The 24,510-nt window shown below is 44.5% G+C and overlaps 1 protein-coding gene and 1 long non-coding RNA gene across 4 annotated transcripts in view; one reads left to right on the plus strand and one right to left on the minus strand.

Annotated features, from left to right (window-relative positions):
* Positions 1–24,510, minus strand: part of UBE4A (ubiquitination factor E4A) — a 58,637-nt gene that overhangs the window by 11,127 nt on the left and 23,000 nt on the right. For all 3 annotated transcript variants that reach the window (XR_004970268.1, XR_004970269.1, XM_036324140.1), the window contains exons 4-16: positions 24,282–24,394; positions 23,461–23,613; positions 22,827–22,986; positions 22,281–22,483; positions 21,896–22,087; positions 20,678–21,011; positions 17,076–17,196; positions 14,613–14,917; positions 13,275–13,407; positions 11,502–11,689; positions 8,888–8,988; positions 8,663–8,776; positions 6,797–6,971 (exon numbers count right to left, since the gene is read on the minus strand). Coding sequence is in view for 1 of the 3 variants with exons in the window: in XM_036324140.1 (XP_036180033.1) it covers positions 6,797–6,971; positions 8,663–8,776; positions 8,888–8,988; positions 11,502–11,689; positions 13,275–13,407; positions 14,613–14,917; positions 17,076–17,196; positions 20,678–21,011; positions 21,896–22,087; positions 22,281–22,483; positions 22,827–22,986; positions 23,461–23,613; positions 24,282–24,394 (2,292 nt within the window). In the remaining 2 variants the exon portion in view is untranslated. The remainder of the gene's footprint in view (positions 1–6,796; positions 6,972–8,662; positions 8,777–8,887; positions 8,989–11,501; positions 11,690–13,274; positions 13,408–14,612; positions 14,918–17,075; positions 17,197–20,677; positions 21,012–21,895; positions 22,088–22,280; positions 22,484–22,826; positions 22,987–23,460; positions 23,614–24,281; positions 24,395–24,510) is intronic.
* On the plus strand, positions 11,687–13,552 carry LOC118664237. Its single transcript, XR_004970270.1, has 2 exons — positions 11,687–11,912; positions 12,316–13,552. It is a non-coding gene; the product is annotated as an uncharacterized LOC118664237 (long non-coding RNA).

Here is a 24,510-nt window from a genome sequence, read left to right on the forward strand (position 1 = left end):
TGTGGGAGTGCAATGACCATCAGGGGGCAACACCTGCATTGAACGTCTGCCCCCTGGTGGTCAGTGTGCATCATAGCTACTGGCCGGTCATCTGGTTGTCTGGTTGTAATGGTTGCGTAGGCTTTTATATATAGACTAGAGGCCCGGTGCATGAAAATTCTTGCACTGGAGGGGGGGGTCCCTCAGCCCGGCCTGCCCCCTCTCACAGTCCAGGAGCCCCCAGGGCGGGAGGCGACCTGGTGATCAGGGGAAGGCGACGCTCCATCACACCCCTGCTGCTGCCACTACTGGCAGCGCAAGCCTCAGGTGGCCCTGGTTACCTGAGCCTCAGGCCAGCCCTGGGTGGCTGGGGGGCTGAGGAGACTGGGGGACTCTGGAGGCAGGTGGGTGAAGCAGCCAGGCCTGTCATCCCGTGTGCCTGCCACCCTGGCAGGGCTGAGGGGACTGGGCGCTGCCATCTTGTGGCTGTGGGTGCTGCCATCTTTGAGGGCGGGGCAGTCAATTAGCATATTCCCTCCTTATTGGCTGTGGGTGCCACCATCTCTGTGACGGTGTGAGGGTCAATTAGCATATTCCCTCCTTATTAGATAGGATTGACTATGTTCCCTGTGCTGTACTTTACATCCCATGACTATTTTGTTACTATCAATTTGTACTTCTCCATCTTTTTCACCCGAGCCTGCACCCCTTCCATTAGGCAACCATCAATATTTTCTCTGTATCTATGAGTCTATTTCTGTTCTGTTTATTTATTTTGTTTTTTAGATTTAATTGCTGGCAGATATATATTTATTCACATTATTCATATTTTTTATCTTTTGTCTTTTCATTTTTCCTTCTTTTTAAAGAAACTTATCTATATTGTTAAAGTATTATAGATGCCCCCACCCCCCCCATTTATTTCCCCATTGACCCCCTCCACCCGACAGCCACTCCTCCCAGGCCTTCACCACACTTTTATCTGTGTCCATGGGCTATGCTATTTGCATATAAGTTCCCTGGTTAATCTCTCCCCACCCAACCCACATCCCCTCTGAAATGCATCAGTCTGTTTCATGCTTCTCTGTCTCTGGATCTATTTTGTTCATTTGTTTATTTTGTTCATTAGATTCCACATATGAGTGAGATCATGTGATACTTATCTTTCTCTGACTGGCTTATTTCACTCAGCATAATACTCTCCAGGTCCATCCATGCTGTTGCAAATGGTAAAAGTTCCTTCTTTTTAACCACCACTTAGTATTACACTGAGTAAATGTACCAAAGCCTTTTTATCCACTCATCTATTGATGGGCACTTGTTTCCAGATCTCAGCTTTGTAAGTTGTTCTGCTATGAACATAGGGGTGCATATATCCTTTCTGATTGGCGTTTCGCGTTTCTTAGGTTAAGAAACTTCTAGTCTTAGAAATGGGATCACTGGGTCAAAAGAGAGTTCTATTTCTAATTTTTTGAGGAAACTCCATACTGTTCTCAACAGTGGCTATACCAGTTTGCATTCCCACCAGCAGTGGACTAGGATTCCTTTTTCTCCACATCCTCTCCAGCACTTGTCATTTATTGATTTATTGATGGTAGCCATTCTGACAGGTGTCAGGTGATACCTCATTGTCTTTTTAATCTGCATCTCTCAGATGATTAGTGACTTTGAGCATTTTTTTCATGTCTCTTGGCCTTCTGTATGTCCACTTTTCAGAAATTTCTATCAAGGTCCTTTGCCCATTATTTAATTGGATTGTTTGTCTTCCTTTTGTTAAGTTGTATGAGTTCTTCACGTATTTTGGAAATTAACCCCTTATCAGCTGTAACATTAGCAAATATGTTCTCCCATACAGTGGGCTCCCCTTTCATTTTGTTGATGGTTTCTTTTGCTGTGCAGCTTTTTATTTTGATGTAGTCCCATTTGTTTATTTCCTTCTTAGTTTCCTTTGCCCTAAGACCGTGGGGGGCAAACTGCAGCTTGCAAGCCACATGCGGCTCTTTGGCCCCTTGAGTGTGGCTCTTCCTAAGCCTTAGGAGTACCCTAATTAAGTTAATAACAATGTACCTACCTATATAGTTTAAGTTTAAAAAATTTGGCTCTCAAAAAAATTTCAATCGTTGTACTGTTGATATTTGGCTCTGTTGACTAATGAGTTTGCTGACCACTGCCCTGAGATGTGAACAGATTGCTGCAAGAGATGTCTGAGATCTTTTTTTCCTTCTTAAAGAAGACCCTTGCCCGGCCGGTGTGGTTCAGTGGTTGAGCATTGACCTATGAACCAGGAAATCATGGTTTGATTCCCAGTCAGGGCACATGCCTGGGTTGTGGGCTCAATCCCCAGTAGGCGGTGTGCAAGAGGCATCTGGTCAGATTCTCTCTCAGCATTGATGTTTCTCTCTTTCCCTCCCTTCTCTCTTCCTCTCTAAAACCAATAAAAATATATATTTAAAAAAAAGAAGATCCTTTAACACAGGGGTCCTCAAACTTTTAAACAGGAGGCCAGCTCACTGTCCCTCAGACCGTTGGAGGGCCGGACTATAGTTTAAAAAAAAACTATGAACAAATTCCTGTGCACACTGCACAGATCTTATTTTGAAGTAAAAAAACAAAACAGAACAAATACAATATTTGTATTTGCACGTGGCCCGCGGGCCGTAGTGTGAGGACCCCTGCTCTAACATTTCATGTAATATAGGTTTGGTGGTGATGAACTCCTTTAGCTTTTCCTTCTCTGGGAAGCTCTTTATATGTCCTTTGATATTAAATGATAGTTTTGTTTTTTAAAAAATATTTTTATTGATTTCAGAGAGGAAGGGAGAAGAGATAAAAACATCAATGATGAGAGAGAATCATCAATCAGCTGCCTCCTGTAGGCCTCTTACTGGGGATTGAGCTCACAACTTGGGCATGTGCCCTGACAGGATATCGAACCATCGCTCAACCACTAAGTCATGCCGGCCAAACTCCGTCATTATTATTATTTTTTAAATACATTTTTTATTGATTTCAGAGAGGAAGGAAGAGGGAGAGATAGAAACATCAATGAGAGAGAATCATTGATTGGCTACCTCCTGCATGCTCCACACCGGGGATTGAGCCTGCAACCCAGGCATGTGCCCTGACTGGGAATTGAACTGTGACCTCCTGCTTCATAGGTTGACAATCAACCAGAGTCACGTCAGCCAGGCTCTGTCATTATTTTTTAAAATAGGTATTCAATTTCTTGCTCTCTCTCCTACTTCTGGCACCCCCCATGATGCGAATATTGGTACACTTGAAGTTGTCCCAAAAGTTCCTTATACTATTGTAATTTTTTTCTTTTTGCTGTTCTGGTTGGGTGATTTTTTGCTTCCTTATTTTTATTTTTTTTAAAAAATATATTTTATTGATTCTTTACAGAGAGGAAGGGAGAGGGATAGAGAGTCAGAAACATCGATGAGAGAGAAACATTGATCAGCTGCCTCCTGCACACCCCACACTGGGGATGTGCCTGCAACCAAGGTACATGCCCTTGACTGGAATTGAACCTGGGACCCTTAAGTCCGCAGGCCTATGCTCTATCCATCGAGCCAAACCGGTTAGGGCTTTTGCTTCTTTATTTTCCAAATTACTGTTTTGATTCTCAGCTTCATCTACTCTACTGTTGATTCCCTGTAAATGAGTCTTCATTTCAGTTAGTATATCCTTCATTTCTGACTAGTTTATGGCTCCCATGTCCTTTTTTATGCTGTTGAAGTCCTCACTAAGTTCATCTACTCTTCCTCTAATTTCGCTGAACAGCCTTTTAACTGTGTTTTGAACTCTGCATCTAGTAGATTGCTTGTCTCCGTTTTTTTTTTTACTTCTTTTTCTGGAGTTTTGTTCCGTTTTTTCACTTGGGACATGTCTCCTTGTCTCCTCATTTTGGCTGTCTCCCTGTGTTTGTTTATATGTATTAGGTAGAGCTGCTCCGTCTCTCAGGCTTGGTAGAGTGACCTTATATAGTAGATGTCCTTAGGGTCCAGTGGCACAGCCTCCCTATTCACCTGAGCTGGGTGCTCCATGTGTGCCACCATGTGGGCTGTGTACACCCTCCTGTTGTAGGTGAGCCTTAATTGCTGTTGGGATGTTAATGGGAGGGATTTACCCCCAGGCTGACCAGTTGCAAGGACTGGCTGCCACCACTGTGCAGGGGCCCACCTCACAAAGCAGGACTTACTTCAGCAAGTCTCTGGTACCTGCTGAGTCTGCCCCTTCTGTGTGTCACTTATGAGGTGGTTGGGTGTTGCTCTGATGTGGTCTGAAGCTGTCCACCAAGTATACAGGCTCTGGGGCCTACCAGGAGGTCCAGGCAATGGACAGCCATTGCCTGTGTACTGCCTGTGGCCACCTAGCATGAGCTACAAAGTGATGTGCAGATAGCTGCTACCTGTGCTGGCTTGGAGGTGCCCAGGAAAGGCCAAGTTGCGAACCAGGGCCAGCTGCTACTTGTTTGAGAGATTTTAGGTAAATTTGAAGGCCATTTATATGGAAAAGCCACTGGAATCAGCTTGGGTTGATTGGCAAGTTGGTGGGGTGGGGTCTCAGGGAATTCCCAGGTGTGTTGAACAATAACAGCCAGTTGATGGAGACTCAATATGGCCACTACCTGTTGGCCCTGTGTAGGGGGATGGCTCAGCAAAGGAACTATGGCCTCTGGGAGAAAGCTGCCCCTCCAGCTCTCACCCTGATGCCAGACAATTTAGTTCCTTCCAGGATGTCCCTAGTGCCTTTTAAGGTGCTGCCCCATAGCTGGAACTAGGAGGGAGTCTGAGTAAATGCATGTGTGGCTCCTTTAAGAGGAACTCCCTGGGACTCCAGCAGTCTTAATCTCCATCAGCCTCAATCCCCACTGGTTTTTCAGGCAGAAGTTATGTGGACATCTCATCCTGGCTCTGGAACCCTGGGATGGAGGGGCCTCGTGTGGGGCTGGGATCCCTCGCTCCTCAGGGAAGATTCTCTGCAGCAGAGATATCCTTCCTGATTTTTTTTTTCAAGATTTAAAATAATTGATTTTTAGAGAGAGAGGGGGAGAGGTAGACAGAAAGAGAAACATCCATGTGAAAGCAAAAAATTGCTGCCTCCTGCATGTCCTCCCTAATCCCCCCTCTGGGGATGGAGCTTGAAACCCAGGCATGTGCTCTGGCTGGGAATTGAACTGGCAACCTTTTAGTGCACGGGACAATGCCCAACCAACTAAGCCACAATGGCCAGGGCTTCCTCTCATATTTTGTCTGTTACACGATGATGTGGAACTAACCCATTCAGCATCTCCACCCCATGTGGCTTCTTTAAATTCTTAGTTATATGACTTTCATTCAGCTAGATTTTAGGAGGTTCTCAATGATGGTTATTCTGTAGTTTAGTTTTTTGTTTTTAAATGCAGTGCCCCCCCCCCCCCAAATTTTTTTTATTGTTTTCAGAGAGGAGAGGAGAGACAGAAACATCAATGATGAGAGTGAATCATTGATTGGCTGCCTCCTGCAGGCCCCACACTGAGGATCGAGCCTGCAACCTGGGCATGTGCCCTGACCGGGAATGGAACCATGACCTCCTGGTTCATAGTTTGACCACTCCATCATAGAGTCACGCAGGCCAGGCTGTATAATTTTAATTCTAATGTGCTTATGGGAGTCCTTTCTGTGCTTCTCTCAAGAGTTCCTTGAATTTATCTTTGACCCTTCTACTGATATGCTGTATCTTCTCTTATCCCTCTGAGATTATGAAAATTTTTATGAAAGTGTTCATGTATTACCTTGGCTGGTGTGGCTTAGTTGGTTGGGCGTTGTCCTGTGCACCTTAAGGTTGCCAGTTTAATTCCTGGTTAAGGGCACATGCCTGAGTTGTGGGCTCGATCCCCAGTGGGACATAAGCAGGAGGCAGCTGACTGACATTTGGCCCTCATATTGATTTTTTTTAAAAAAATATGTTTTTTATTAGAGTGAGAGGAAGGGAGAAGGACAGAGAGATAGAAACATTGATGAGAGATAGAAACATTGATGAGAAATAAACATCATCAATTGGCTGCCTCCTGCACACCCTCTACTGCAGTCTGAGCCAGCAACCCAGGCATGTGCCATGACTGTGAATCAAACCAGTGACCTCTTGGTTCCTGAGTCAACGCTCAACTGCTGAGCCACACTGGCCAGGTGCACTTACTTTCTCTCCCTTTCTCCCTCTCCCTTCCTCTCTCTAAAAATCAATAAACTGAAAGGAAAAAAAGTTTTCACATATTATCTGTTTCATGCTAGATTTCCTCAAATGTCTGGTGATTCTTGGTTGTCATTTTGCGTGAAATCAATATAAAAATTATTAATATTTGTTTTTTAATACTAAGTATTGCAGTATATATTTCCTTATAGCACATCTCAATTCAAACTGGCCACATTTTAAATGTTTGATAGCCATATGTGGCAAGAGGCTACTGCACTGGACAGTGTAGCTGAGGAGGGGTGGAGATAATGTCTTTGTTCGATCTACATTTAATCAGAGTTCCAGACTATTTTTCAGGTTGATTTTCCTCCTCTCCACCCGATATATCCATATTGCTAACTTGTCCGTAAGAAAATGATACCCATTTGCGCTCTCTGGCAGCAGCGTGCGGTGGCCGTGTCCTCATTCCCTGCCAACAAGGCTTCCTCATGTTTCCTGAAGCCCCGAGTGACTCATTTCTCTCCCACACTGTGGAGGCTAATGCCACCAGAGTCTGAATACTCAGTCTCAGCTGCGCTGGGACCTCAAATGAAGCAGGTCTTGACCACTGCATTTTGGGGAAAGCGGTGCTCTGTGTACTTACCTGATGTGAGAAAGGCAAGGGTACCAATTGTTTCGTTGGACATGATGTTATGGAAACGTGCCAGCTGTCCAAACATCTGCAGGCCAGCTTCCTTCTCTCGGCGGGCTTCTGGAGTCAGACTGTCCCATTCACCTCGGTCCTTTTCAATCTGCTGGATCTTTATCTTGCTCAGATACTATGGGAACCAGAGGCAGAATGTATCATCGAAGAAGTTCAGTTGAAGGGAGGATCAGACTTGAGGTCCCATTTACAATCTAGGCCACTATGCTGGGAAAACCAGGGACGGCCACAGAGACATGAGGCTTTATTTCTCAGCAGAGGGCTGAAGCTAAAAGAGAAATTCTGGGGAAAAAGAAAAACTGTGGCCCCGTACAGTTTTGTTTCAGCCTAGGTAGACTTATTGGTAATTCCTCTAGAAATATTATAGAGACTAAGTGGTGTAATGTGTGAAACCCAAGCAAAAACAAATAGGACGAAAAAGAGGATGAACCCTTCCTGAATGATGGAAAAAATAAAATGAAATCCCCCAAAGCTGTATTAAAAACCAAAGCTTTATCAAACACACAAGACGCCAGGAAGGAGAACCATAGTTAAAACCCCCCTTTGCTGTTACAGCAAACATGTTAAAATTACAGTCCCATGAAAATACCATTTGGGTCATTGTTTGTATCACACAGCTCTTACTAGAAGGGGCTGTTTACTGTTTTCTAAGAAAATCTATCTAAAATCTTACAGGATTACTAGAGGCCTGGTGCATGGATTTGTGCATCAGAGGGGTCCTTCGGCCCGGCCTGCACCCTTTCACAATCCAGGACCCCTCAGGGATGTCAGACTGCCAGTTTGGCCTGATCCCGCAGGCCAGGCTGAGGGACCCCACCGGTGCACGAACTGGTGCACTGGGCCTCTACTATGCATATAAGATCTTTGGTTAACCTCTTCCCACCCACCCTCCTCCCCCCTTCCCTCTTCGATTCATCAGTCTGTTCCATGTTTCCATGCCTGTAAGTTGAGCGTCTGCCCCCTGGTGGTCAGTGCATGTCATAGCTACCGGCCGAACAGTCAGGCGGTCGCTTAGGCTTTTATATATATAGATGCAAAACGCAGGAAAAGTTTCTCACAAGTTGCTGGGAGACTGCTAATCAATAGGAGGAGCTCATGGCTCTCCAACAGGCTACCCTCATGATGTTCCTGCCTCCTCTCCAGCTGGTCACTGCTTATCCCTTTGCAGGCACGGGAAGTTTTTACATGAGCAACAGCCAGCTCCATAGGGATGGTTCAGGATACAAAACCCCAAAGGGGCTGAGAGGCACCAGCTGTCCATGTTGTGAAACCCATGTTTCTATACAGCTAAAGATTTGGGGGGTTGTGGAGAGATGGAGAGTATTGGCAAGTCTTTACATGAAAAAACAAGCCAAGCTAGTTTTTTTCCAAGCAGTGGTGTAAAAATCACATCTTTCAGGAGAGGGATAAGAAGCGTTGCCTCAGTGAGCCACTGTTACTAACGTGTTGGGATGGAAAAGGTTGAAGAGAAAGTCACTGACCATATGTGAGGTTCTGGCTTCTGTGGGGCTAGTTAGTTCTGGCAGTCTACCTCAGTTTGGCCTCATCATATATTCTTTTCCACCCTCTGCCAAGGCATCATCCCAGCTAGAGGCTTCAATGAGCCTTGCTTTTGGTCTTTAATGGAACCACGCTTCTCGAGCTCTGTAAGGGGAAGGCTGGTAGTACACTGCTACTTGCAGATTTCTAGTGTCTAAAACTGGTACTAAAAGCATGAAGATTGCTCTATTGTGATGAAAAGTTTAAAAGTATGTACTGGCCATGATTTGAAGGTGTAGGAGCAGTTAATCTGTTTGGGTTTTTTACCTGTATGGCTTCATCCAAAAGGAATATGGCATCATTCATTAGCAGGTTAAGAAAGCGGAGAAAAAGTGGGGGATTCATGGCTTCTAAATTCTTAGAGGCATAGTCAGCCAAATCCTGTAAGTCCCAGCCCAAGAGAAAACCATTTTAGTACTGAACCGCAACTTATGGGGTTTATCTGAAACAAAAACTCTGATAACTTAGTCTGGTTTCACCGAAAACTCTTACCTTAATGCTCTCTCGATAGGTATCTGTTCCCCACATGTACCTTAGAATGGGATACATGGGACGGCGGTAATTGAACTTCTGTTCAAACTGATGGGGGTCTCCTGGAGTAAGGCAAGAGCAGAACCCAGCAAAGGTGTTAAAGGTGCCATCAGAGAAAGAGTAAGAGCTTATGTCTATGTGTGGCCATTTTCCTTGACTCTGAATGTGTCAAGGCTGACAAAATCTGCCTTGAGAGCTCATAGGCCTAGAGCTGTAGGCAAGCATTTGCTTACTTCCTCACTGACAGAGCAGAAGAATACCTTGTCCTACAGAAGAGGACAAGGACTGACCTACACAATAAAAGCCAAGGGAAACAAATGCTTCCACATGAAATGTAGAGTATTTATCAGACTCTAAATGAGCCTCTGCCTGCCACTATGGCAGACAGCCATGTGCAGATGGGAAATCAAATAATCCCCACAATCTTCACAGATAATATGCCAGATGTGTGGCCAACTCTTCCTTCCTTCCTTCCTTCCTTCCTTCCTTCCTTCCTTCCTTCCTTCCTTCCTTCCTCCTCCCTCCCTCCTCCCTCCCTCCCTTCCTCCCTCCCTCCCTCCCTTTCCTTTCTCATTTCCTTCTTTCAAAGTATTTTTATTGATTTCAGATAGGAAGGGAAAGGGAGAGATAGAAACATCAATGATGAGAGAGAATCACTGATTGGCTGCCTCCTGCATGACCCCCACTGGGGATCGAGCCCACAACCTGGGCATGTGCTCTGATCAGGAATCAAACCCGGGGCCTTCAGTCCACAGGCCAACACTCTATCCACTGAGCCACACCAGCCAGGGCCGTTTCTTAATTACTCTGAAAAATCAGGGCAGAAGCTGAAAACCTGTGGCTTATATTGCATTTGACCACTAGAGCATACAGGTCAGGTCACATAATAAAGGAAGAGCATGGGGTATGGAGTTAGAAGACCTAGGTTTTCCTTCCGCTCCACATCATGCAAGTCTCTTAACCTTTTGCAACTTTCACTTCCTCTGATATAAGACAGGGATTATAACATATCCTGAGATAATTGCAGGAAACTAAAGAACTGTGTTATGAGATAATGAGGAAACTGCAGCAATTTATTGCTCAACTGCATTTACCTACGAACCAAGAGGCTGCCTATTTGATTCCCAGTTAGGGCACATGCCTGGGTTTTGGGCTCGATCCCCAGTAGGGGGCATACAGGAGGCAGCCAATTGATGGTTTTTATCCATGTTTCTATCTCTCGTTCTAAAAAAGAGCAAGAAAAAGATATTAAAAAAATTAAATGTCTCTTTTTAATTGTCCAACAACTATGCGATATACCTCAAACTAGTAAAAAATAATATTGAATGTAAACTGTGATGGAAAAATAAAATTAAAAAAATAATAAATGTTGTATTTGTCATTGGATACTAGGACATCCCCTTTAAGAGGGGTCTGGCCCTGGCCAGTGTGACTCACTGGTTGGAGTGCCATTCCACTCCGAAAGGTTGTGAGTTCGATTCCTGATCAGGGCACACACCTAGGGTGTGGGTTTGGTCCCCAATTGGGGCATATACAAGAGGCAACCAATTGGTGTTTCTCACATCGATGTTTCTCTCTCTCTCTCTCTCTCCCCCTCTCCCTCTCTTTCTCTCTCTAAAAAAAACCCCAAAAACCCTCGGTGAAGATCAAAAAAATAATTAATAAAAAGTAAAAAGGGTCTTAAGTAACTGCTTAACATCCTGTTTACTGGTTGCGATGGGGTATTGTTTACTCAAACACAGCATCTCAGGGTTAGATCTCAAAAGGCCGAGAGAGAAAGGGAGTGTCGCCTGCTGTTCTTTTTTTGTTAATCCTCACCGGAGGATACTTTTTTCCATTGTTTCCAGAGAAAGTGGGAGGGAGGGAGAAAAGAAGGGGTGGGGGGGAAGGAGAAAGAGAAAGATCAAGGTTGATTGGTTGCCTCTGGAATGCACCCCAACCAGGAGCGGGGAGCAAACCTCAACCTAGGTATATGCCCTTGACCTGGAATCAAACCCTTGACCCTTTGGTGTGCAGGCTGACACTCTAACCATTGAGCAACACTGGCCAGGGAGCCTGCTGCTATTCTTAATCTAACAATTAGACTATTAGACAGTTTGGATAAAAGAATATTTCAATCAGCACACTGTCTCATTATCCACTATTCTGCAATTCTGAGGCAGAGAAAATAAAGTCTCGGGTTTTAATCAGACAGCCTAATTTATTTGAGTATGGTTTGATCAATCAGTAAATAATAAAGTTGGTAAGAGTATGTGTTGTTTTTTTTGAGGAGAAAGACCTAAGCCTACCACTCAGTTGTATGACAGACAAATAATTTATTTTTTTGAGGATCCATGTCCTTATATGTAAAATGAGGATAATACAGTAAAACTTTCCAATGGTGACAAATTCATGAAACAATGTAAAAAAAAAAGCACTTAGCATCAAGGTGGCACACAGTAGGTGGCACACAGTAGGAATTCAACAAATGATGACATTTTTCTGATATTCAAATACTGACAAGAACTCAAACTAGTAAAAAATATCAGCTATGAAACTGCACAAGTATCAGCTTTTTAGTTCTTGTCTCCTTTACCTGTGAACTCAATGTCCACAAAGACCTTGATCAGAGCTTCCGCAAGGTGGGCTGCGTAGGGAAAGTTGCAGAATACACGTTTCCGGTGGAACACACTCGACACCAGGGGACTTGGGGTCTGATCCAGGTGGGGCATCACTGCTTCCAGCACCTCAGCCAGCTTGGCCCTCAGGTGGGGATTCTTCATCCTGCAAACAGGGCAGAAAGCAAGTTGAGTGGGTAGATTTTAAAAAACGTTTTATTTTCTTTATTTGATGGTGACAACAAAGACTTTACTACTTAAACCTGAAGTTACTGGTGACCCTTCTCTCCAGGCAGAGTAACTAAAGACACAAATCTGTAAAGAAACTAGAAGAGGCGTGAGCCAGGCTGCTGTGAGCCGGAGCGCATACCTGCACTTCAGCTGGGCAGGTGAGCCAAAGCCACGGGCTGCTTCCTAGGACTTGAACCTACAGTTTTTCTGACAACCCTTTCAACAACTGCATTCCACTGTATCTTCTTAAATACAAAAAAGCAGTCCTTGTAATAAAATCACATTTTCCAGAATTATACACAATACATTCAGAACCACTGACTGCTTTTTCTTTCCCTTTTCCCCTTGAACGTGTAGGTGTTTGTCTCTTGTGCTTTCTCCTTCTATGTCAGATAAGGGCTGTTTGAAAACTATTTCATTATCTTCATCAACATTCATTTCAGCCGCTTCAGGTTTTTATTTCTCCGAAAATACTGGTGTACACTGGTGCAGGGCCTGGCTAGCCAGTCTTCTCAGGAGTATGAAGAGTAACTGAAACCTCTTTCTTCTTCTTCTTCTTAGGGAAAGGGCTTGGCCGTGCCCTCTACGATCACCATGCCAAAACCGTCCAAGCCAAGGAGTCAAATTGTCTCCAGAGGAGCAAACATCCCATACCAGCACTGTGGGAAACAGGGCTCTGCGGCTTTAAGTCTGTCAATTTCTGGGGGGTAATATAGGGAATACCATTCAACTTTGAGGTCACAGCTTACCAAGTGTGAGGGTGAGTACTTGGGTTTGTATTTACTGCTTAGCCATTCTGTGTACTTCTCTATAATGCATTCTTTCCTGCTTACTATTCTGACTGTTTCATCAGGGATACACTTGCCTTTCCAAGCGTTCTGAAAGCAAAGGCCAGGATAATTATTCTGTTACCGACAGTGCATACCAGGTGCACCTAATAAATACTTGCTGACTTATGTTTCCTCATTAGATCTGCTCAGCTCAGTGAAGGATCGCTTTTACCTACTTCTCACTGACATGGCTCCAAGGACTGTGGCTCATTCTCTTCTCCGTGGAGCAATCCTCACTACGTACACACTGTTTGTTTCCTTGGGCCGAGGCACCAGAAACATCAGAGAGGCATCTCTACCGTCAGTGAGAATCGTCCTTTGGCAAAAAGGACTAGAAGCGATGAACGAGAAAGACTTGAAATCAGAAAGCATTTACCTAAGTTTACTGCTCACCCAACTCAGGACTTCAAGAGCAACCAGTATCATACGGTTATTAAAAGATCATTAGCACCTGGCTGCCACGGGTCAGGTTTCTGCATTAAGGTAAGTTTCACTAGGGGCTGGCAGTGGCATGCCTATCAGGTACCTTATAGGAAAGTTCAAATTCCCTGTGGGCAAGAGTGGGGTTTCTGGCTACCCATAGGATGGTCAGGTGATCGACAATGTAACACAGCTTCTGGCTTGTCCTCGGTGAGAAGTCTCTGAACGCTCTGCAGCTCTAACCAGGGAAGCTGAGCCCCAGCGCTTCACCTTTCTATGCTTCCCGTGAAGACAGTGACGAAGTGAAGCACGTGCTCCAGGGCGTCTGCGGACGTCTCCAACATGTCATCCGCAAAGCGGCGGAGGAAGATGAGGAAATCACCCAGGTTATCTGCAAAAAATTCTGGGAAAAAAGTCACTGGAATTAGCCAAATGCCTGACTTTCTGTACATACAAATTCTACACTGTATTCAGTGAAGGTTAACAGAACCCAAATGTCTTATAGATACTAGGAATGGTGACAAGTTAATAAATGTAGAGTCTCCTTTAAATGTGTCAATTTTTATTTTTATCCAATAAATATAAGAGCAGTAGGGACACAAAAATACTGTTAACACATCAGTGCAGTTTCAGAGAGTACACCAATTTCCCACACTCAACCTTAACTGGGCACTAAACAACCCTTTAGATGTACGAAGGATCTGAAAGACTCATTAGGTGACCATGCTCGCCAGTCTCCAGGATGGTCCTAACCTCCTGCTACTCACGCCCTTGGGTGTCCCGTCCTGCACTCCTCCGGGTAGAAGATACACCCTGAGGCATGCACAGCTGGTGCATGTCAGCTCCATGATCAGTTGTAAGAGCAGCTCCCATTGGGCCCCTTGCTCCGAGGGGAGCCAGCCGCCCTATCAGGAGTGGCACTGAGCAGGGACCTGTGTGGTGTAGAAAAGAGGCCAGTAGGCAACCACGGGACAGGCTTGTGAGCAGATCCTTCAGCAATGGCCGAGTCCTCAGATTCCTATGGCCCTGGCTGACAGCTTGGCCAAACCTCACGCAAGACCAAGAATCAGAACCATGCAGCTAGGCCACTCCTGGGTGCCTGACACCACAGACACAGTGTGAAACAATGTTTGCTGTCTTACAGTTTCTGTGTTTTGGGATAATTTATTACTCAGTAATGGATGGCCAATACAGTTATCCAGAACATATACTCTAATTTTGATGGATATGTCAACCACATACATATACAGTTTCCCTTCCTGGTTAACCAACAGGAGATGATTTCCCCCTACAGACTAGCACAGGCAGAGTTAGGTAAATTTCCAAGTTGAGCAACAAACAATATCAATGATGGAAACTGACAGCGCTGGAACCCGACTCTGAAAGGCCTCTGTCTTCTGAAGCCTGTCTTCTGATGTGCGCAGCGGGAGGCCACAAGGCTGAGGACAAGGCTGCTGGCCCCACACGTGCACCAGGAGGTGGCACTGCAAGTAGGAGCAGTTTGTCCAAAAACAGCTGGATGATGACTAAGGAAGGGTTTACCTTCCAAGATGACCCAGGTAAACCTCAGTGGCTACAGACAGGAAGCTCCCAAGCAGGCCCGCTTACCTGGCACGTAGGCCAAGGAGCTATAGCCGTCGGGCAGAGGGAAGGTCAGCTCTACGGGCTGGGAGCCCTCATTGCCTATGGCCAGTTGAACGAGGAGAACGGCCATGGACACCTGCAAGTTGAGGCAGTTTTGCAGCATCTGCGGCTCAGTCATGGCGGTCTTGGTAGAGAGATAGATGGTCATAAGTCGCTCAAACTGCTCACGCAGGTTGTCAGCCGCGGGGCTAGAGCTTTGCTGAGCATCTCGCCAGGCGACCTGCAGCCGGTGCAGATTTTGGTTGATTTTTACCATCTGATCATGCAACCTGCCTCCAAGAAAGCAGAAGAAACTGGGTCAGGAGGCTCATATAGGGATAGTTGAGTACTTTCCATTCCAGAAATACAAATCCTCATTTTATTTTTATAATAGTTTTTTGTATCTTTTAAAAAATATACATTTCTTATTGATTTCAGAGAAGAACGGAGAGGGAGACAGAGATAGAAACATCAATGATGAGAGAGAATCATTGACTGGCTGCGTCCTGCATGCTCCCTACTTGGGATCGAGCCTGCAACCTGGGCATGTGCCCTTGACCAGAATCGAATCTGGGACCTTTCAGTCCACAGGCCGACGCTCTATCCACTAAGGCAAACTGGCTAGGGTCAAATCCTCATTAATTTATTCTAGTATCTCTTTTAGGATGTAGGAAGTTGCAATTATGACAATACAGAAGGCACTCATGAAAGTTATTGACAAAGAGGCAGGGGGCACAGCACTGGAAAATGTTACCAAGTCTTCAACATAATTATAGGTAATTACAAATAGTAGGCATGGTATAGATTGGGATATTACTATGTCAAATAAATAACTATTAAGCAAAGTATAAGAAGGCCAGCAGGAGAATTCGACAACCCACAAGTGCAATGACTGTACCTAGATATAGTTGTATGGGCAGTCTTCCCATGGTTAGAAGAGAACTAAAGCCCTGGTTGGTGTGACTAAGTGGCTAGAGCATCGGCTGCTGTAGGTTCAGTTCCTGGTCAAGGGCAGGGGAGGTTCGATTTCTGCTCCGGTCCAGGTGCGTATGAGAGGCAACCAATTTGTCTCTCTCTCCTCCCCACCTTTCTTCCACTCTCTCTAAAAATCAATGGGAAAAATATCCTCACTCCTTGGGTGAGGATAAAAAAGAGGTTCTACAGTAATAGAGACCACCTGTAAGCGAGCAGCCACCGGGCGGCGATGAAAAAGCCTTCTGTTCAGTATTCATTATCTTTCACAAAGGGCCAGCCAAATGTTCTCTAAGGAAAGAAGACCCACAATTCAATGTTATGGGTAGTTTCTCTACGTGTATAGCACCAAATCATCTTCTCTGGCCCTGAAGGTGATGTCTGTGGGGGGAGGTAGCCTTACTGGGAAACTAGATGACATTCACTTTTGTGTTTGAATGTAGGTGGTTGAACAGGCCAAAAAATATGCTGAATGAATTGTTATCTATTGTCTCATTTAAATTGTCAATGAGAGGGATAGAAAATCTCTAATAAAGATGTAATTTCATTTTTTAAGAGATTTGCTAAGTTTTGAACAATGCCCTGTCAATTGAAGTACCCTGATAAGGTATTAAAAAACTGCTACCCTCAATATCCCATCCTCTAGACCAGAGGTGGGGAACGTCCGGCCCATGAAATCATTTGGTCTGGGCCTGCCACGGCATTAGGGGTGAATTAATTAAATGTTTGACCACATAGAGCAGGCTAATTTTTAAACTGATAATTTTGTGTGGTCTGTGAATGATGTTATAAATAAGCAACCAGCCCTTGGCAGAAAAACGGTTCCCCACCCCTGATGTAGACTACAACTATGAGTGAGTAGTTTTTTCTCTTCTTATTTATACTTGTAGTCATAATCAGCTGAACCAGAGGGAAACAAAATTCTAGAGTAACTATAGCTAGCTAGAACCAGAACCATTTTTTAAAGTTATACCCTCTAGTTCTAGAACCTTCACACTTCTAGAATCCCCTTTATCTTTGAAACGTGAATCTTTTGCAGTCTTACGGACCTGATTGGAATCCCTTATAAACATTTCTTTAATCTTGTCTCTACACCATAGAGTACAGCTTGGTCTTTTCTCATCAGGAGTAGTAAGTAATGAATATTCAAGAGCAGAGAGTGAAATATTAAATGAAAACAATTCCACTTTGACAGATAACAATAGAAGACAGTGATTTTAAAATTTGCAAGTTTAGAGAAAAATACTAGTGTATCTTTAATTTTAGTAAGTTTAACACAGCGATAATTAAACATAAATTCAAGTTATTTGGACAAAACCAATTCATGTAAACACAAATAAATGCAAATAATGCCTTTTCCTACCAGACCCTAATGCGAGCCTTCCTTCTGGAGGAAGTGAGGTTGCAAGACGCCTCTGAGCTTCCTGCCCATCAGCACGATTTATGGGTCTTTCCTAGCACCATCAGGAGAGTTACCTGTGAAATCCCAAGTGTAAGGTGTACTCTGTCAGCACAAGGTTCTCCGTTACGAGGTTGTAGTTCTGGGGAAACTTTGGCTCCTGCACAGCTGGGATAAGACAGGTTTCTTTGTCCAAACCTCAAAGAAGTCAGAAGACACAGTAAACGGCTTGCCACAGGCATCTCTCCTGGTCTCCTGGGTCCCCTGATTCTAGTTCCACTTCCTTACTGCTACCAGTGATATCTTTCTTTTTAAAGTAATATCTTCTTAAAAACAAATCTTATCACATCACCACTCCTTTGTCTAAAAACATCTTTTGGCTCTCACTATTCACAGAAATGCAGTTAAATTTCTTTAGCTTGAGGAGAAACCAAGATGGCGACATAGGTAAACACCGGAAATTGCTGCCTCCCACAACAAATTCAAAAATACAACTAAAAGACAAAATGGACATCATCCAGAACCATAGGAAGGCTGGCTGAGTGGAAATTCTACAACTAGAAGGAAGAGAAAAGCACACTGAGACTCAGAGGAGCTGCAGAAGTAAAGTGCAGAGGTACGGAGGCGCACACTGCAGGGGCTGGTGACTGAGGACACGGCTGTCTTTTTGAATCGGGAGGGAGTCACAAGCCCCCGACTGCTCTGAACTCCAGTTCTGGGTGAGTCTCTGGGGACCCAGACTCATACGAGGAGAAACTGGACTGTCTGGCAGTGGGCAGAACTCGGAACTCGAGGGCGGCTTTCTCTTAGAGGTGCCTGCAGCGATTACTGGGACACTGAGACTCAGGGCCTCTTAGGGCAGGGCTAAGGATCAGCCATAGCTGCTTGCTCCACCCTTTGATTCCCTGAGACCCCGCCCCACCCAAGCTGAGGCAGAGGCTTTTGCATATGAATGCCCTGGCCCTTTGCAATCTGAAAATTACCTAACAAACTGCAGCTGGGCCAGACAGACCCAGAACTTCCAAGAGAAGGCCCAAGGCCCCACAGCAGCTTGCATTGCTTCACAGCTGGGCCTCATTTGGGCACCTCCAAACCCCAAATAAAGAAGAGGAATCTGCAGATCTCTTCATAGCTCCTGCTGGGTAGCCTCAGGCAGAGGCTAAATTAGCACCTCCTTAGATCCAAGAGCCAGTGTACCCAGAGGTCAGAGTGGGACCATCCAATTACAACTCCTCAGATCCATAAGGGACACACTGAGGGGGTAGACTCAGTGAGCACCAAAGCCCCACTGAAGCAAGTCTTGCCTCATAAGGGTGTCTTCAGCACAGAAGTTCTCCCACCGTAGACACAGCTGGCTCTCACAGCCAATTGGCCTGGAGGTCAATTCCTCCCAGTGATAGCTACAACAATCAAGGCTTAACTACAACAAGACTGTGCACAAAGCCCACAAAGGGGGTGCACCAAGAGTGTCCACTTCAGGTAATTGGGGAGGCTGAGCCACTGGGCCCTATAGGACACCTAGCACACAAAGCCACTCTACCAACACAGGGAAGCAGCCAGAATGCGGAGACAAAGAAACAGGTCACAAATGACAGAAATGGAGGAAAGCAAACGACTGGATATAGAGTTCAAAACCACACTTTTAAGGTTTTTCAAGAACTTTCTAGAAACCGCTGATAAATTTAGTAAGACCCTCAAAAAGTCTGGTGAGACCGCCGATAAATGTAGTGCGACCCTCAAGAAATCTAGTGAGACCCTCGAGGTTATGAAAAAGGACCAACTAGAAATTAAGCATACACTGACTGAAATAAAGGGTATTATGCAGAGTTCCAACAGCAGACTAGAGGATCGCAAGAATCAAGTCAAAGATTTGAAATACGAAGAAGCAAAAAACACCCAACCGGAAAAGCAAAATGAAAAAAGAATCCGAAAATACGAAGATAGTGTAAGGAGCCTCTGGGACAGCTTCACGCGTACCAACATCCGAATTATAGGGGTGCCAGACGAAGAGAGAGAGCAAGATATTGAAAACCTATTTGAAGAAATAATGACAGAAAACTTCCCCTACCTGGTGAAAGAAACAGACTTACAAGTCCAGGAAGCGCAGAGAACCCCAAACAAAAGGAATCCAAAGAGGACCACATCAAGACACATCATAATTAAAATACCAAGAGCCAAAGACAAAGAGAGAATCTTAAAAGCAGCAAGAGAAAGACAGTCAGTTACCTACAAGGGAGTACCCATATGACTGTCAGCTGATTTCTCAACAGAAAATATGCAGGCCAGAAGGGAGTGGCAAGAAATATTCAAAGTGATGAACAGCAAGAACCTACAACCAAGATTACTTTATCCAGCAAAGCTATCATTCAGAATTGAAGGTCAGATAAAGAGCTTCACAGATAAGAAAAAGCTAAAGGAGTTCATCACCACCAAACCAGCATTATATGAAATGCTGAAAGGTATTCTTTAAGAAGAGGAAGAAGAAGAAAAAGATATAAATTATGAACAACAAATACATATCTATCAACAAATGAATCTAAAAATCAAGTGAATAAAAAATCTGATGAACAGAATAAACTGGTGATTATAATAGAATCAGGGGCATAGAAAGGGAGTGGACTGACTATTCTTTGGGGGGAAAGGGGTGTGGGAGATGCAGGAAGAGACTGGACAAAAATCGTGCACCTATGGATGAGGACAGTGGGGGAGGGGGGGAGGGCGGAGGGTGCGGTGGGAACTGGGTGGAGGGGAGCTATGGGGGGAAAAAAGAGGAACAACTGTAATAATCTAAACAATAAAGATTTAATTGAAAAAAAAAATTTCTTTAGCTTGATCATGAAATACCAAAAACTAAAAGGAATGATAGATAACTAGATTTTTCAGATGCTACAGAATGGATCACTATAGCTACCAGGTATTTTGTGTTTTTCTGTATTTAAGATTATTTGCCTTTGAACATGTCTTACTTTTACAACTCTAATAAGAGTTATAAAACTGGGAGGAATTACATTCACTGAAATTAAGCATGATTCATTCTGAGTGGTAGAATTATGAATGATTTCTTTCTACTTCTCTGTAATTGTTGTTTTCTCTAATCTGGTCTCAATCTTCTGCCTCCCCAGACTCATTTCCTGCTGTTCCCATACCCTACCCTCCTCCTACCTACCCCTTGCTTTAGCCACAATGACCTTCTCACTATTCCTTAGTCAAGCCTCTCCATAGCTTTGTGCCTTTATACTTGTTAGTCCCTCTTATAAAGGGATTCTTTTGCTGCTTTCCTCTCTCAAAGATCAGCTATGAAGACCTCCAACTTCTGTAGAATTTCTTACTCCTTCCTCTGTGTTTCCATAGCTCAGCTCTACACCATATTATGGTTACCTATCAATCTATCTGCCTTCTCCTGGAATTTCTGAATTCATAAAGGATAAGGACTGTGCTTCATTCATTTTTAAAGAAATAATGAATGAATACCCAAGGTTACCAAATTCAGAGAGAAGGTCTCACTAAAGCACAACAACTGAAAGCCACCAGTGTTATTCTGAAAAGCCTGTCCTTGTAAGATTTATAATAGCTCTTCTCTCTGCCTCATGTTCTACGAGGCACCTTTGTGAGAAAGGATAAGGTTGCGAGTGCCTGACACACACAGACACACGTTGTGGGAAGCCCAGTACTCCCCTACCTCTCATGTGTACATTTTTTATTTTTCGTTCTTCATCATTCAACTCCTTCAGCGCACAGTACGTGGGGTTAAAGGTGAGGAGCCGAGAGGACCTGGGTTTGCAAAACGGCTGGCACAGCTTCAGGAGAGCAGCACCCAGGTTGAGAAAGAAGGCATCCGAGGCATACATCTGGAAGAAGATTTCTGGCATCTGGTTGGCCCAGATCTTGGTGCGGCCTGCATTTGCATGCAAACAGTTTCCCAGCCAGGACAGGACGCAATGTCTGGTTTCTGGGGAGAGCTGGAGTAAGTTCTTCAGCATCTGGTAGATCTTTTCATGGAACTGAGCCATGAACTGTTTAACCAGAAAACATAACCACAGAACATTCCAGTTTCACAATCCTAATATTTGTTGCTCCCAAACCTTAGCCACTGTCAATTTCTAAAAATATGCCAATCCTAATCTTTTCCGTACTCTTCCTGTGCCTTATCCCCAGTTCTAATTTAAGCAATTTTCTGGGCACTTACGAGAGATTTCCTGACAAGCTGCCCAACTGCAGGGGGCACTGATGGAGCTTTAGAGTAGGGTCAGTAACCTGTTTCTGCAGAGGGTCAAATGATAAATATTTTTGGCTTTTCATGCTGTATGGTCGCTGTAGTAACTATTCCACTCTACCATTATGGCATGAAATCAAACCATAACCACACATACACAAATGGGCATGGCTGTGTTCAATCAAACTATTTACGAACTATTTACAAAAGCAGGCAGGATTTGGCTGCTGCTGTAATTTGCAAATCTGGGCTTTAGAGAGTTGTGAGGATGGGAGATGCAAACTACCCCCAATTCAACCATTTACTGCCTCATGTTGGCCAGACTTCTACTATAATGAATGCTAAGAAGCCCAAATAGAGAGGACACAGGAAGGAGGGACAGGAAAAAAATTAGTTTATAGGCTGGAGGTCAGTCAGAAGATTTAGGAGCTAAAGTTATAAGAAATGGGTTGACGAGGAAAACCAGGGCCAAGAGGAAGAGGAGCAGCAGGTTAGTCTTTAACCCACTGAAGGTTTTTCCTCGACTCTCAGCACACACTAGGAGGGCTTTTCTTTACACGGTTATAGTAGAAAGCCACCCCCATCAACCTGTTTGCAGCGAGCTCAAGCAGCCTCATCTGGCCCTGCTTCCCGAGGAAATGACTTAACCTAAGACAGGGGCTGGGATACACATAAACAGTCCACCTGATGGATGTTGGCCTCCTGTACTTTGATCTCCTGGGGGCTGGAGCGAGATGGATTCAAGAAATAGCCATGATTTTCCACGACACCCGGAGTCTTTAATAAGCAAGAGATATTTAGGATTACTCCCAGCAAGGTCTTCTGGTACATCTGCCCATTGCTAAGGTCCTTGGGCTGAATGTATTCCACAAAAACCTGTAGGAGAAGAGAAGTCCTACTTACTTGTTTGTATGATGAGATAAATGTGATGGATGAGAGGGCCTGAAGAAGTTAAGTCTACACAACAACAGCACATCTTTCTCTCATTCAGCAGGTAATGTCCTAGTGCCCTCGGGACAGGGAAGCACACAGTACTGAATCTCCAGCTCAGTGCTTACACCTCCGTTACCTTGGCCATGTCCTTCTGCCTGGTGAGATAGAGCAGGATGTCCAGGTACGCGTACAGCAGCATCTGGCAGAGCTCCAGGTCTTTTATTCGGCCCAACAAAATATCAAACACTGGGGTCATGACCTCTGGAAATGTTCGGACTTCCTCATCCAATAGCAAGGCTTCAATGACCTCTTCCAGAAATTCAGTCACATCTTCAAAATCTAACAGAAGGCAAAGGAGAAAGGAAAGAGACCATAGGAACTTCATGTGCTTTACACCCCGCTTTTTACTATGCTACTGTCGGTAACTATACTGATATTCAAGGTGTGAACTCGCATCCTTAATTTTTCTGGAACCGCAGTGGCTCTGAGGCTTTCCAATGCACCAGGAAGAGTTTTATAGTTGATTCCCCACCGGTATGTGCCCGCAACCAAGGTACATGTCCCCGACCAGAATCGAACCTGGACCCCTGAGTCTGCAGGCCGACGCTCTATCCACTGAGCCAAACCGGTTAGGGCTGGAAATCAGAATGTAGAGGAGCACAGCTCTTGCTTATGTACTCACGGGCTCCTTGGATGGCCTCCAGCATCAAATCTACCAGCTGCTCATGGACGTTCTGGTCCACATAGATCTCCGGGGTGAGGAGGACCGTCCGTGTGTTGGACACAGTGAGGTTCCTGCACTGCACCGCGAAAGGCAGCAGGTTCTCTGGAACCTTGGTAATCTGGGAACAGCATAGAGAAGAGAGGGAAGAGCCTGGTTAACGACCTGGAATAGGGGTGCACACAGCAAAGACCGCGTGTTCCAAACAAGGTTGTTCTTGAACATTCATGTGAGTTCATTCTTTAGGGAATCACCCACCTGCTAGAATTCCAATCCTGGAAGTGACACGCACGGCCTACTCTGTTACCACCCCTCTGTGAAAAGGATTTATCAGACCCTCCTTAAAGGTGTGATGTGTGCGAGGTTTGTAGGAAGAATCAGAGGCACTGGTTCATTGGGAAAGGGTGGGTCCCCAGCACAGAAACACTAAAACTTTAGAACACAAAACTAATGGTGCCTCATTCAGCATCCATTACAGGTATACTGCGATGCATATACACTGACATAAAAGACATGATCCAACTCTTTGGCTTACATGTTAAAGTCATAGCCAAGAGAACAAAGCCTGCTCAGCGGGAATTATTATCATTGTTACCTCTTCCTTGGCTCTCTGGAAGCAGGAATAAAGGTAACAAAAGGCGTGCTTCTCCCCTGCATCTCGATCGGCAGAGAGATTGATGGTCGCAGAAGAGGTCATGTTGATCAAGTGGTTGCCGGGATCTTGAAGCAGTAAGCGAGCAAAGACAGCCTATTAAGAAAACACCCAAAAAACAAAAATACTAAACCACCGCAAAGTCAACCCTAGAACATCAAGATGTAAAAGGTAATTCTGACACAGGTTATTGTGAGAATCACAGGATGTAGTGTAAAGGGGAAAACAGTACCCAGTGTGTTATTACTATAGAAGATATTATATATACACCATAATTGTGTATATATAAAGTTATCCTAAATCAAGCTCAAATGTTTAGTATTGCCCCAAGCACAGAGTAAGCATTAAAAGAATAGTTGTTGAATGGTATAGAGAATCAGCAATTAAACTCACGTGAAAGCTACTACACTGTGATTGCTGACCTTACTCAAACTTATATAAAGATAATTTAAATGTACAAAGTTGTCAATGTCTTCCCTATCCGACTCTTATTCCTTTAATGTTAATTAGGCACCTATAAGGTAAAATGCCTGTTTTGATTTTGGTAAAGATAAAAAGAAGAAAGAGATGACATTTTAACTGGTCTTAAAGAGTGGGTAGATTTGGACATGTGGCCATGGCTGGTAAGAAGATACCAACAGAGGAACACCCCAAACCACGAAGAGATGGAGGAGAGCAAAACCGTGGCTGGAGAAAGGTAAGCAGAGCTCAGCTGCACGGCTAGCTTCTGCTGACGGCACACATAAGGAACATGTGAACGCTACCTGCTCAATGTTGTTCATATCAAGCCAGTCTTGATCTTCGAGGTCTACTGCCATTTCTTCCAAATACACACAGCGGCTGGGGATACCATTCCCACTTTTCATGCTCGGGTCACCTGGGAAATGGTTTTAATCTGGTAGGTTAAGGATAATGCTTCTGTTTTATAGACAACCCATCTAGACAGCACTTCTCTTGAACTCCAAGTTTGATCGGGTGATATTAGAATAACCT

The sequence above is a fragment of the Myotis myotis genome, unplaced genomic scaffold (assembly GCF_014108235.1).
Source record: "Myotis myotis isolate mMyoMyo1 unplaced genomic scaffold, mMyoMyo1.p scaffold_m19_p_10, whole genome shotgun sequence".
Classification (NCBI taxonomy): domain Eukaryota; kingdom Metazoa; phylum Chordata; class Mammalia; order Chiroptera; family Vespertilionidae; genus Myotis; species Myotis myotis.